Raw genomic sequence first — 13,750 nt, 5'->3', positions numbered from 1 at the left:
TTCATTTTAATTTTTTATTGTGGTAAAACAGATACAACACAAAATTTACCATTTTAAAACATACAGTTCAGTGACATTAAGTACATTCACATTGTTGTGCAATCATCACCACTACTCATTTCCAACAATTTTCATCCTTCCAAACAAACTCTGTACCTGTTAAACAACAACTCCCCATTTGTCTTCCCCCCAACCTCTGGAAACCTCTAATTTGACTATTTTAGGCATCTCATATAAGTGGAATCATATAATATTTGTGCTCTTATGAATGGCTTATTTCACTTAGCATAATGTTTTTAAGGCTCATCCATGTTGTAGCATGTATCAGAATTTTATTCTTTTGAGGATGAATAATATTCGTTTATATTTCTATGTCACATTTTATTTATCCATTCATCTCTTTGGGACAATTTGGTTGTTTCCACCTTTTGGCTATTGTGAATAATAACTGCTGTGAACATTGGTGTACACATATCTGTTTGAGTCCCTGCTTTCAATTCTTTCAGATGTATACCTAGAAGTGGAATTACAAGATCATATGGTAATTCTATGTTTAACTTTTTGATGAACCACTAAACTGTTTCCCACAGCAGCTACATAATTTTACATAACCATCAGCAATGCATGATTTTTCCACATTCTTGTCAACACTTGCTGTTTTCTATTATTTGTGTTTTGTTTTATTTTTTAATAATTGCCATCCTAATGCATGTAAAGTTGTATCTCATTGCGGTTTTGATGTTGAATATCTTTTCACGTGCTTTGTATATTTTCTTTGTTTTTTGTTTCTTTTTCTTTCTTTTTTTGCAAAGATCTAGATTTGTGAGGTATGTATATCTTCTTTGAAGAAATGTCTATTCAAGTCCTTTGCTCATTTCTGAATTGGGTTTTTGTTGTTGAGGTGTAGAAGTTCCTTACATATCTAGTATAATCCTTTATCAGATATATTAGATATATGCTTTGCAGATATTTTCTCCCATTCTATGGATTGTCTTTTCACATTCTTGACATTATGCTTTGAAGTACAAAGGGGCTTTTTGTTTTTGTTTTTTTGCTTTTGAGTTTTGAGAGTTCTTTATTCTAGATACAAGTCCTTTGTCAGATAGAGACATGGTTTACAAATATTTTCTCCCAGTCTGTATCTTGTTTTTTCATTCTCTTAGTAGCAAAGTCTTTAATTTTGATGAAGTCCAATTTATTCATTTGCTTTTGTTGAACTCTTTCCAAGCCCTAGGTAGCAAAGATTTTTTCCTATGTTTTCTTCTAAAGTGTCATGGTTTTATGTTTTATAGATAAATATAGGATCCATTTTGAGTTTTTGCAAACAATATGAGGTTTATGTCAAAGTTTCTTTTTTCCCTATGGATAGCCAGTTGCTCCAGCACCATTTGTTAAAAAGAATACTCTTCCTCCATTGAACGGCTTTTGCATCTTTGCCAAAAAACAGCTGGATATATTTGCGTGGGTCTATTTCTGGGTACTTGAATCTTCACTGATCTACCTGTCTATCTCTCTACCAATACCACATTGTCTTAATTCCTGTGGTATATAAGAAGTATTAAATTTGGGTAGAGCAATCCCTCCCACTTAGTTCTTCCTTTTCAAAATTGTTGCAGCTATTCTGGTTTCTTTGTTTTTCCATATAAATTTTAGAATAATTTTGCCTGTATCTAACATCAACTAAAAATCATGAGATCTATAAATTTAGAAAGGGAAGTTTTGCTTCTTATAAAGGGTTATAGCCTGCAAGGTGGCCATTCTGACAGGCTGAGAAACAGGCCTATGGCAGAGACTGAAAGGCAAGCACTTCAAGAGGGGGAGGATGAAAAGGAATTTATACTGAATGCCTTGGCCAAGTATACACATTCAACAGGTTACAGGAAGAGCTATGAATATTCATGATGGGGGTCCTACCACATGCATACTGAATAAACATTCCGTGTTCACTTTGGGGTGGAGACTTAATATTTTGATGTATTACAATTAAGTCCTATACATCACAAGGTCAAGCAGGGAAATGAAGTTACTCAAATGTGCAGCTTCTATAAATCAGCCAGAACCACTCCATGGTCAGTGGTCTCTGATCAGGAGAAAGTTATTGAACTTTGAACCTATAGTTATGGCTTGTGAAATAAGGGGATTACTTAATCAGCAGCAGACCATGAATAAGCTGCAATTGTTTTCATATTACATATCTTGAGGCCAGTGCTTGTTTAGCTGCTAGAGAAAAAAGAAAAACCTTGTGGCAGCTAGAATATAGTTTCTTTTTACCTATACAGGTGTATGACTTAACCCTTGCCTCACATGACCTTAGATCTTATTTGTAATTTGGTATCTTATTGACACAGTATGTTCTGTCAGTCTTATGATCTCTATTTTAACATTAATACTGGTCAGTTGTTGTGTCTAATCATAAAAGAGAGGGAGTACAATGAAGCATGTCTGACCTCCTGTCCCATCATGGCCAAGAACTCAGTTTTTAAGGTTTCTCTGGGGTCCCCTTGGCAAAGAAGGGGTCAGTTCAGTCAGCTGGAGGTTTAGTTCTCACAAAAAAATAAAAATAAAAAAAGAAACTTTGCTGGGATTTTAGCAGAAATTGTGTTAAGCCTGTGTATCAATTCAGGGATAATTAACATCTCTACTATATAGTGAGTCTGCCAATCCATGAACGTGGTCATTTATTTAGATCTTCTTTGATTTCTTTCATCAGTGTTTTGTTACTTTCAGCATGAATCCTGTACATGTTCTGTTAGATTTACACCTAAGTAGTTTTGATTTTAAGCAATTACCAATTTTAATTTTGGTTTTCATGTATTTGTTGCTAGTATATAAAAGTACAATTGATTTTTGTCTATTATCTTATATCCTGAGACCTTGCTGAATTCACTTATTAGTTCTGGAAATTATTTTGTAGATTCCTTGGGATTTTTTAAACGTTTTTCATTTCATTTAAAAAAAGGTTCATTCATTCAAAAAATTGTTATTAATAGTTTATTGTATGTCAAATAGTGTTCTAATTGCTAGAAATGTAAGTGATTAAGAAAATTAAGTTTCTTTTTTTCGTGGCTCCTCAGAGGTGATCAGCGGCTTCAACATGAAGCTGAATATCTCCTTCCCAGCCACTGGCTGCCAGAAACTCATTGAAGTGGACGATGAACGCAAACTTTGTACTTTCTATGAGAAGCGTATGGCCACGGAAGTTGCTGCCGACGCTCTGGGTGAAGAATGGAAGGGTTACGTGGTCCGAATCAGTGGTGGGAATGACAAGCAAGGTTTCCCCATGAAGCAGGGTGTCTTGACCCATGGCCGTGTTCGCCTGCTACTGAGTAAGGGGCATTCCTGTTACAGACCAAGGAGAACTGGAGAAAGAAAACGCAAATCTGTTCGGGGTTGTATTGTGGATGCCAACCTGAGCATTCTCAACTTGGTTATTGTAAAAAAAGGAGAGAAGGATATTCCTGGACTGACTGATACTACAGTACCTCGTCGTCTGGGGCCCAAAAGAGCTAGCAGAATCCGCAAACTTTTCAATCTGTCTAAAGAAGATGATGTTCGCCAATATGTTGTAAGGAAGCCCTTAAACAAAGAAGGTAAGAAACCTAGGACCAAAGCACCCAAGATTCAGCGACTTGTAACTCCACGCGTCCTGCAACATAAACGTTGGCGTATTGCTCTGAAGAAGCAGCGTACTAAGAAAAATAAGGAAGAGGCTGCAGAATATGCTAAACTTTTGGCCAAGAGAATGAAGGAGGACAAAGAAAAGCACCAGGAACAGATTGCCAAGAGACGTAGGCTGTCCTCTCTGAGAGCATCTACTTCTAAGTCTGAGTCCAGCCAAAATTAAGACTTTTTGAGTTAAATAATAAATAAGACCATATCCTAAAAAAAAAAAAAAAAAAAGAAAATTAAGTTTTTTGACCTCATGAAGTTTAGCTTCTAGAGGACAGAAAAAGGCTGTAAGCAATTAATTAATAAATAAATAAATTTCATATAGTGGTTAAGTACTATAAAGAAATAAACAGAACAACTTAACAGAGTGGTAGATAGTCTAGAACTGACCCCCAGAGGAGATAAGTACTGAGCAGATATTTAAATTTCAGGAGTCAGAAAAGAAAGTTTCAGTAAGTACAAAAGTCCTAAAATCTGAAAGAGTCTGACCTGAGAAGGAACCGTAAGAAGGCCTGTAGGAGAAGAGTGGTAGGAAAAGACAAAGGAGCAACTTTATGTAGGGCCTCAAAGTCAGTGGTAGCCATTTGCTTTTTATTCTAAATAAAATGAGAAGTGCTGGATGATTTAAAATAGGATAGTGAGATTAGCATGGTATTCACTATAAGTCATTCAAAAAAAACCCCACCGTATCAAAGCTGTTGGGTGTATTTCTTGGCAGTTTTTTACTTTACAATTTAAAAAAATGTATATGTACATAAACTGCATAGATAAAAGGCAACGATTATTTGCAATTACTTCATATGATGGGTTATTGATCACAGCTCTCTCTATACAATGTGTGTGCTTGTGATTCTATAAGGTGATATAAATTTCCTAGGGGGAAGTTAACCTCATAATAAAGCTATTGCAGTTGGCCAACTCCAGCCACTGCTGTTGGAACTGCCTTTTCTCTTTGCTTATCACAAACACACAAACACACTTTCCATCTTAATGGCATGGTGGAATTAATAGAGCCTCTAGAATCAGACTTGAATATTTATTTAATCTCTCATGGAGTTAGTCTTATAAAATGCAGCTATTAACATCTACTTCCAAAAGTCTGTTTTGAGAACTTAAAGTATAATATGTTGAGTTTCAGACACTTTGGGGGTGCTAAATAAATGATAATTTCCGATCTTTTGCCTTTTCTCTTTCATCCCATTCTCAGCTCCCATTCTCAGATCTAAAATATTTATAAAACCATTTAATTAGCAGCAGGGGCCTTAGGCTAAATATACAAAAATCTTAAACCCCATAGCAATAGCACTCACTAATGCAATGATTAATGGCATGGCTCAATGCAACAGAACTCTTTCAAAGACCTCTGAAACTTTTATTTATGCTATACAATAAATTATATAAAGTTGGCCACTTTCAATTGAAATCTCATAAGCATGGAAGAGCATATTATATACTTTTTTACCAATGGCAATATGCTTTGAATACTTTGGCATAAAAACCTACTATTTTATTTCATGCATCTATCACCCAAGACGTACTTCAAAAATACAGAATCATGGCACCTGTGGAAGTCTAATAGTATAAAATTATGTTATCTGTATTGTACAGACTGAAAAGAGAACATTATGTTCTGTCAGACATCTTATTTTACAGCATTCTATTTCTCAAGATCTAACATTAGCAGAAAGGGGAAAATGTTATGCATAATTCAAAGTAAACTACTGAGTTTTTAACTAACCAATATTTTTTTCTGTCTGCTTTGGAGGAATCCACTGCTACTATTCAACAATTTCTATTCATCCTTGGTTCCCTAGCACAAAGGCTAATTCCAAATCTTCTCCACTCTACCTCAAATCCACAATCCTACCATTCCTTTCTAATACTTTACCTTCTCCATTATTTTTGTCTTCCAATGCTGCACTATTCCAAGTCAAACTTCTCTGTAGCTTTACCTTCTACCTATTTGAAAAAGGAAAGTTCCAAAGTCATTCCTGTCCTCAAACATGACTATCTTTTAGATCCATCAATTACCTTACTTCTCTTTTACCTTCATTCCTTTCTCCAAATCAACTCAGTCTCAACTTCTCCTTTACCTAGCTCCTATCTCCTCTGAATTGCTATTCTTCTTACCATTACCCTAATCAATGTGTTATATATATTGGTAAGTTTGTAACTTGGTAAAAAAAAAAAAAACTAGTAAACTCGAACAACTTAAAATTTTGCTCATTTTTCTATTGGACATTTTAAATGAGCTATTTCTTTAAAGTTGTATCTGTACTACAGGCCATTAACATCTGATCTCACAACTACATTAACCAAGCCCAAATGAGGCCATAATTACGCAATATTTTCCTGTGTAAAGACCTCCTGATTACAGTTTAAATTCTTGTTGTGAATCTGGAATTTAACTCTCTAATGAAAGAGTACGAGTATAATGACTGCATCTGTTCTTCCTTGTTGTAAACCATCTTCAATGTTAGCATACACATACATTACATTTCGATATCTTCACCTGGCTATTTTCAAAGTACTCCTTTATACAATGCAGGCATAAAAATACTTTCATTCTTTCTCACCTGACATTTTCCTTGCCTCCCTCCCATTTCTTTTGACAGCTTATAAACTTTCGATATGATACAACAAAGCTCACTAACTGGTTCTCCGCTAGAGGCCTGCTACTGACATTGATCGTCTCTAAACGTCGACGCCGCCAGTGCAGTTCTTACTTTAATAATCACATCGCAGGAGAAAAGCAGGCACTCTAGCGCATTTCTTGAAGAACGAGCCAGGACATTAAATGACTTCTCAATCCAAATTTTGAGTTTTCCTTTCTTTCTCCTCAAATGCCCTTTTCCCTGGACTTTACATAAACAGCACTTTCTCGAGTTTTCACGAGTAACCTGACCCAGACAAAAACCACGCAGATCAGCTGAAGGGAAGAACCCTCGAGTCCCAACCACCCGCACGGCGTCCCCGAGGGCCGCTCGGTCGGGAAGGCCGCCTGTGACTCGACACACGCTCTCCAGTGACGCCAGCGTCACCGCGCAGCTCGACTGGAGGCGGCCGCGCCCGGCACGAATGGGCAGGGCGGGCGGGAGTCGGGGTCCGAGCGCAGAGGGGAAGGAGTCTCCCAGCCGGGTGCAAGAGCAAGAGCAGGGAGGGAGGGACGGAGGGAGGGAGCGGGAAGGGGCGGGCTTTCCGGGAGGTTCCTATGCTCTTCACTTCCTGTTTCCCGGCGCTTCTGAATCCGGGTCATGGGTATTCGCTTCGGTCTCTCCTCCCCGGCTAAAGCCCGCACCCTTCGTGACAGCGCCTCCTGACTCAGCCCAGGGCCGGTTCCTTCTCACGACTTGCTGGAGCCTGGACGCCCGCAGCTGCCCAGGAGCACGAAGGCGCGCGTCCTCCACCTCCTGGCTCGCAGCCCCGGGCCCTAAGCGCCCGCAGACGCTGCCGGAGGTGCTCCCGCGGGCCCCTCGGCGCTGATGCTGAGAGGGATCGAGGGCCCGGGACGGCGGCGGAATACAGGCCTCAGGCGCCGTAGGCCAGCCGTGGGGGGTGTCGGTTCTTACGCTCCCCGGGCTCGCCAGCTCCCGCGCCGGCTTGGATGGGCCCTCCTACCCGATAAATGTGGCTGCTGAAGCGGCAGTGGCGGTGGCCGGTCACGCTGCTGCTGCGCTCCAAGTTCATCTCCGCGCCGGGGCTCTCCTGCTCCAGCTGGGGGCTGCCGCCGTCCGCTCCTCACCCCCTGGCCCTAGCCTTGCAGCGTGGCGACAATGGACAAGATCCTGGAGGGCCTGGTGAGTTCTTCGCATCCGCTGCCGCTAAAGCGGGTGATTGTGCGGAAGGTGGTGGAATCGGCGGAACATTGGCTAGACGAGGCGCAGTGCGAGGCCATGTTTGACCTGACGACCCGGCTCATTCTGGAGGGCCAAGACCCTTTCCAGCGGCAGGTGGGGCACCAAGTGCTGGAAGCCTACGCACGGTACCACCGGCCAGAGTTCGAGGCCTTCTTCAACAAGACCTTCGTGTTGGGCCTCCTTCAGCAGGGCTACCACTCGCTGGACAGAAGGGACGTAGCCATCCTGGACTACATTCACAATGGCCTGAAGCTGATTATGAGCTGTCCGTCGGTGCTGGACCTCTTCAGCCTGCTGCAGGTAGAGGTGCTACGCATTGTATGTGAGAGGCCGGAGCCGCAGCTCTGTGCCCGACTGAGCGACCTTCTGACCGACTTCGTGCAATGCATCCCCAAAGGGAAATTGTCCATCACTTTCTGTCAACAGCTGGTTCGAACCATAGGCCACTTCCAGTGCGTGTCCACCCAGGAGAGAGAGCTGCGGGAATATGTCTCTCAGGTGACAAAAGTGAGTAACTTGCTTCAGAACATCTGGAAGGCTGAGCCTGCCACACTGCTGCCTTCCCTGCAAGAAGTTTTTGCAAGCATTTCTTCCACGGGTAAGGATCGTTATATTTAAGGAAACTATCTCATGGAAATCGAATATGTGTGTGTGTGTGTCTCTGTCTCTCTCTCCCTCTCACACACACACCATGTTTGCTTTCTGCTCTGTAAACATTCTTAAGTGAGAGCAAATCCTAATACCCTCATCCAAAATTTATTCACATCCACAGCCTTGTTCAGGATGTCACTTTGTACCTTAAAAACAGGCAGCTTTCCTATTTTAAAGGTTGAGAACGTCTAGGTCTAAGACCTTTAGCACCAAACAAGTTGCTTAATTACCTAGCCTTTGCTCCAGTTATTTGGAATGCTTTGAGGATGACGGCTACTATATAAAGCTTCTATTCAATAGTGACTAATGGTATCATAATGTTTACCATGTTGTTGTTGTACATGTCCCTATCATTTTATTGTAATGAGTTTTACCCCCATTTTTGAATTCTTGGATTGTGCAGTTTGTTTTATTACTGAATTTATTACTGAGTTAACTATGTAGTTTCTAAATATTGGCATTTTCTGTCTACAATACTGTGTGTGAGAGGGGCTACAGGTAGAATGAGGGAAGGGAGAGTGTGAGGACTTAAATATGTAGATGTTTTTATGCCCATGAACTGCATCCTCAGAAAACAGGGAAGGGTCAAGAGATAACTTGGCTAGAAAATGCTTTCTTGCCCAAGAATTTTACTAGTGCCTCTGTATTCCTTGTTGTGCCTTGGAGCTTTGAAGTCTGTAGGTTGTGAGATAATAGGCTCAAAACTGAGTTTACTTCCTCTCTACTTGAAACCATTCTCCCTAATTATACCCGCAGTGGGGACTCTGGCTATTTGAAATTGAACTTGTGAAGGAGGTGTCCTCCTTTTATCTTAAGAACCAGAAATAAGAGTAGAGTTTTAACAAACTCTATACATTCTGATGCGTTTAATACATTTGTGAAAGAATTACCAACTATATGTTTGCAGTATCTAAGTTGGGTTTTTTCCCTTATTGTAATTTTAGCTGTGCTGCCTGTGTTGTCATAGTTGTTAGGTTCCCTCCAACTTTTTCAACTGTAGCAGTAAAGGTGCTCATCTTGGACTTGATGAATTTTGATATAGTTTTAAGCAATGTCCCCCCAAATTCACTTAATTTCTACTTCTTTACGAGATTTTTAAAATCTTCTTTAGAGCAATGTAATGACTCCTATAATAGTGCTAAGTTATTTTGGAAGATCTGAATCAAAATGCTACCTTGTGTTTCTTCTCTAACTACGGCTTTTCGAATGACTATTTTATCACAACTATATAACTTGATATTAGTAAATTGTGAAAACTTAAAGTAACTTATGGGCTAAATATGGCCATAGTAAATAACAGTTTTTATATTTCAGTATTCTGTCTATAGAATGAGTGATCATTGCTATTCACGCTTAATCTTTCATTTCTGAAATTTAACATTTCTTGTACATTAGAGGCCCATGAGGTATAGCATAACAACTGCTTCCTGATTAACACCTTTGCTGCAATTCCTTTTTTTTTTTTTGTGGTAAAGTGTTGTTCTCCTTAAATACTTCACTTGAACCTTCTTGCCATATTCCTTTTTCTTTTTAATTAAAAAAATAGATGCGTCATTTGAACCTTCTGTAGCATTGGCAAGCCTTGTGCAGCATATTCCTCTTCAGATGATTACAGTTCTCATCAGGAGCCTTACTACGGATCCAAATGTAAAAGATGCAAGTATGACCCAGGCCCTTTGCAGGTACTTCTTCATGACACTATAGATGGTAATTGTAGATTTGGGAAGAGGAAGTATTTTGTTGTATTTTGTGAGTAATGAAAAATTACAGATGTGTTTAAAACTAAAGTCATGGAATTAAATATGTGTTCTCCAAATTAATTGGAATGAATTATTTACCTTATAGCCTCTACAGGCCTACCAGTAATTCACAAAGCCATTTACTTTTTTTTAATTTCCAAAATATACATACATATACACTTACTGTACAGTCAGAAGTTGGTTTGATTATCAGTGTACAGTATTTTACTAATTTCTTTGCTCATTATTGTTTCCTGCAACCCGTTTCTTCTTTCTGAGTTTTGTTTGTTTTTTTTTTTCTTAGTAAGTATATACTTTACTTTCTTTTTCAGCCAGGCACAGTGGGTAATACACTCTTCACCTTTGTCTATTTGAAGTTTTTTTTTTTTTTGGTCTTCTAGTCTTAAATAGATGATTTGGCAAGATACAGAACTGCAATTTGATGGCTGTTTTCTCTTAGCATTTTGAAAATAATACTGCATTGTCTTTGAATATCTATTTTTACTGATGAGAATTTATCTGTCATTCTGATTGTCATTCTTTTTTGAGTAGTCAGGCTTTTCTGGTAACTTTTCTGTTTTTATCCTTAATGCCTTACAGTTTTATATTTCTAGGTATAACTTTTGTTCTTTTCTTCAGTCATTCATTTATTCAAATCACATTTATTTCAGCCCTTACCATGAGTGCCAGGCAGTGTTCAAAAAATCCTATAACAAACTGATAAAAATATCTACCTTCATTGGCTAAATGGGGAGGTAGATAATAAACTAATAACATATTTCACTGATTCCACTATGCCTTTTAATTTCAAAGATATTCAAATGTGGAAATGCCCACTCATTGGTGTCCTAGTTAAATTGGCATGACTTTTCTTTCTTTAATGGTACATAAGCTAATTATGCATCTTAAAATTGATTTTGTTTTAGATTTTATTAAATGTACGAAGTAAAATAATTTAGGATGTTAGATAGTGGTAAGTGTTTTGGGGAAAAAAGCAGACAAGAAGCAGGGATAGGTTGTTGAGGAGTGGTTTGCAATTTTAAATAAGATATTGGTAAATGAGGAAGGTTTCACTGAGGTGGGGAAGTAAGGAAGCAAACTTGTGGGTATCTGAGGGGGAAAAGTATCAGTACTCGCTTGCAGTTCACTAATGTTCTCTTCAAAGGTGCTCATCTGTAGAGTTTATTCCAGCTATTGAGTTTCTTTATTTCAATGACTTTTTTTCTAATTGAACTGTTTCTATCTGCTTGTTCTTGTTTTATACCTGCCTATTTTTGTTTTTTTAATTTTTTTTTCTACTTTTTCCTATATGTGTATATGTATGTATTAGCATATTTAAATGGAATGTAAAGATTTGGAACAAAACGGTTTCTGTGCCCTGTTATAAATTTATAGTCTGAGGTAACATATAAACTGAATTATTTGTGTTCAGTTCAATTAGATTCAATTATTTCATGAGTTCTCAAAAAACTACATGTGTACTAATCTCATTCTCTATAACACAAACTCTGGGGACTTTGATTTTCTTACCTTCTCCCCCTTTTCATTCCATTGTTTAAGAAGGCCTTTTTTTTCTAACATTTATTCTTTCTTCCTTGTGCTCTTAAAAGTAATTGAATCGATTTATCTGTAACTTTTACTTCCAATTTGTTATTGCTCATTCTCTCTTTAACTTTTAGAGGTTTGTGAAATTGCTTTGTATATTTGAGAAAAGTCTATGTAAATATTGTTCCTGTTGTATGACTACTACCCCCACTGCTTTTAATTTATGGTGACCCCCCCTTGCCATATTTAATCTATGTTTTTTTCCTCATCTTCTTGATATCTGCATATTCATTGTTCTTGAAATTCTAGTCCTGTGACACCATGCTGTTAGAAATTTCTTCTTCTATCTGTTCTTTTTATTTTCCTCCTTTATTCTTACCACTTTGTCAATTCTGACCTATATGTGGTTGACTTCCAAGTCTTTCTGTAAAGTTCTTATTGTTCATTTACTTTTAAGAAACACTCTTATCTCATCCTTATATGTGTAATGAAACTCCTTCTGTGTCCTATTTAGAAGCAACATGCCTTTGTCAGTGTGACTATAACAGCACTAAAATCTCTTTTTCTTTGGGATGAATATATCTCAAATTATATTATCTTCTTAGTAAAATAGAAAGATTCAGAGAATTATAGATTTCACAGCTAAAAGGGAAATTAGACATTAGTTGGTTTAACATTTTGATTATATAGGTAATAATAGCCAGCATTTTTCTTTATATGACATAAGTTATTTAATGTTCACTATCACCTTTTGTGCTAGGTACTGTTATTGGCCCCATATCATAGTGTAAAACACTGAGAGGCTAAATAATTTACCCAAGCTCACTCAGAAAATATATAAATGGTGGGTCTGGTATTCGAACTTATATCTTGCTCAAGAGTTATCATACTATATAGTCACCAATGAGGAAACAAACCCAGAATAGTCAAGTTTCTCACTTAGGGCCATTCAGTTAGAGGCAGAACTATCATCATGGCCTGATGTTGGTTTTTATTTTTGTTCTTTTTCTGTTTTTACTCCAATTGATACTAATTGTCCTAGGTGTCTGATCACAAACGTATAAGCAATTTTCAACTCCATCCTTACTTTAATTCTTTTTGATTAGCATAACTAATAAGTCCTCTGGATTTTTTTTTTTTTTTTAGGACATTTCTTAGAGTCACACTTTTTCTATCCCCACCACCTTGAGGAAATCAGGCCTTCTTTATTGCACAGTCTTCTAGCTGGTCTTTTTCCAGCAGTGACTCATTTTTCTTCTCTAAATCATCCAGACTTACCAATTTTTCCCTTCCAATCAAGATGCTACAGTGACTTCCACAACTTACTAAATCAAGTGCAAATTCTACTTCTGGGCATTCTGTATTCTTAGTCTTAATTTTTCAACCTCTTCAAAAATAATCACGGTACCCAACTTAAGAATTTATTTTATTTTCAAAATGTATTCAGAAATTAATTTTTACGTATTTGTTTTTATGGGAAGTAGTCATCCAATTTTTGTATTACATCTCCAGTTTTGTCTACATGATCCTATTTAACCCATAATCTACCCCAAATAATTATTCTTATATAGAAAATTTAACAGAAATGAATACTGATATTTGTTTATACCATACTCTCCCATCTTACAGTTCCCCATGCTCTATACTTCCCCAACTGGATCATGCTTCACAGACATTTTCTATAATCCAGAGAAATGCAAGTGCAAATACCATACTAGGACCAGACAGGTAACATTAAAGTATGAAGTAGGACAGGTGTAAGTGAAATGACAGGGAATGGAGTACACAAGTACCTTCTAAAAGGAGAGAGCTGATCTTCAACTCCAGTTGTCTGTTGCCACAAGGAAATTTGAATCCAGTCTTGCTTGACCTGATTTTTCAAAAGAAGCCTGAAATCCAGTTTTCTGTGTGACGTTTCTCAATTTTTAAAACATTGGAACAAATAAAAGTGAAGGCTGGAAATAGCCCTTGAGCTGCCATGTAAAGGTGAAAGTTGGATTTATTCTCCATAAATCACGATTAAATGTAGTTTGTTGCCCTTTTATAATATCAGTAGTTTTAATGTTAAGGTTTGAAAATTATATTTATTTTTTTAGCTATAGAAAGAAATGGTTTCATTTATTTAACTAATTTGAGCACAGTGCCAGGCATTGTGCTAAGTACTGGGAATCCAAAGATATATATGATTAAAAAAAAAAACTGAGATCACTGCTCTCAAGCTCACAGTCTAACAGAGAAGACAACACTTTTGAGTATGTAAATGACAACTATAGTTAAATGTTCTTTAAA

General features: G+C 37.7%; 2 protein-coding genes across 3 annotated transcripts in view; both read left to right on the top strand.

Annotated features, from left to right (window-relative positions):
- Positions 1-3,056: 3,056 nt before the first annotated feature.
- LOC123637699 (40S ribosomal protein S6-like) lies at positions 3,057-3,899 on the top strand. The gene has a single exon (XM_045550687.1). It carries the CDS (start codon positions 3,095-3,097, stop codon positions 3,842-3,844), a length of 750 nt encoding a protein of 249 aa, XP_045406643.1. The 5' UTR covers positions 3,057-3,094; the 3' UTR covers positions 3,845-3,899.
- Positions 3,900-6,907: 3,008 nt separating this feature from the next.
- USP38 (ubiquitin specific peptidase 38) overlaps positions 6,908-13,750 on the top strand; it is a 32,049-nt gene continuing 25,206 nt past the window's right edge. The window contains exons 1-2 of one of the 2 annotated variants that reach the window (XM_045552208.1): positions 6,908-8,124; positions 9,724-9,859. In XM_045552208.1, coding sequence (XP_045408164.1) covers positions 7,443-8,124; positions 9,724-9,859 — 818 coding nt within the window. In that variant the 5' untranslated portion in view covers positions 6,908-7,442. The remainder of the gene's footprint in view (positions 8,125-9,723; positions 9,860-13,750) is intronic. The other variant, XM_045552209.1, reaches the window with a different exon arrangement.

This window comes from Lemur catta, chromosome 5 (genome assembly GCF_020740605.2).
Source record: "Lemur catta isolate mLemCat1 chromosome 5, mLemCat1.pri, whole genome shotgun sequence".
In the NCBI taxonomy this organism is placed as follows: Eukaryota; Metazoa; Chordata; class Mammalia; order Primates; family Lemuridae; genus Lemur; species Lemur catta.
The sequence above is the reverse complement of the archived record's forward strand: the minus strand, read 5'-3'. Positions and strand labels throughout refer to the sequence as shown.

Excerpts from the sequence above, each read along its gene's own strand:
- LOC123637699 (XM_045550687.1), top strand. The coding sequence starts at position 3,095 with ATGAAGCTGAATATCTCCTTCCCAGCCACTGGCTGCCAGAAACTCATT.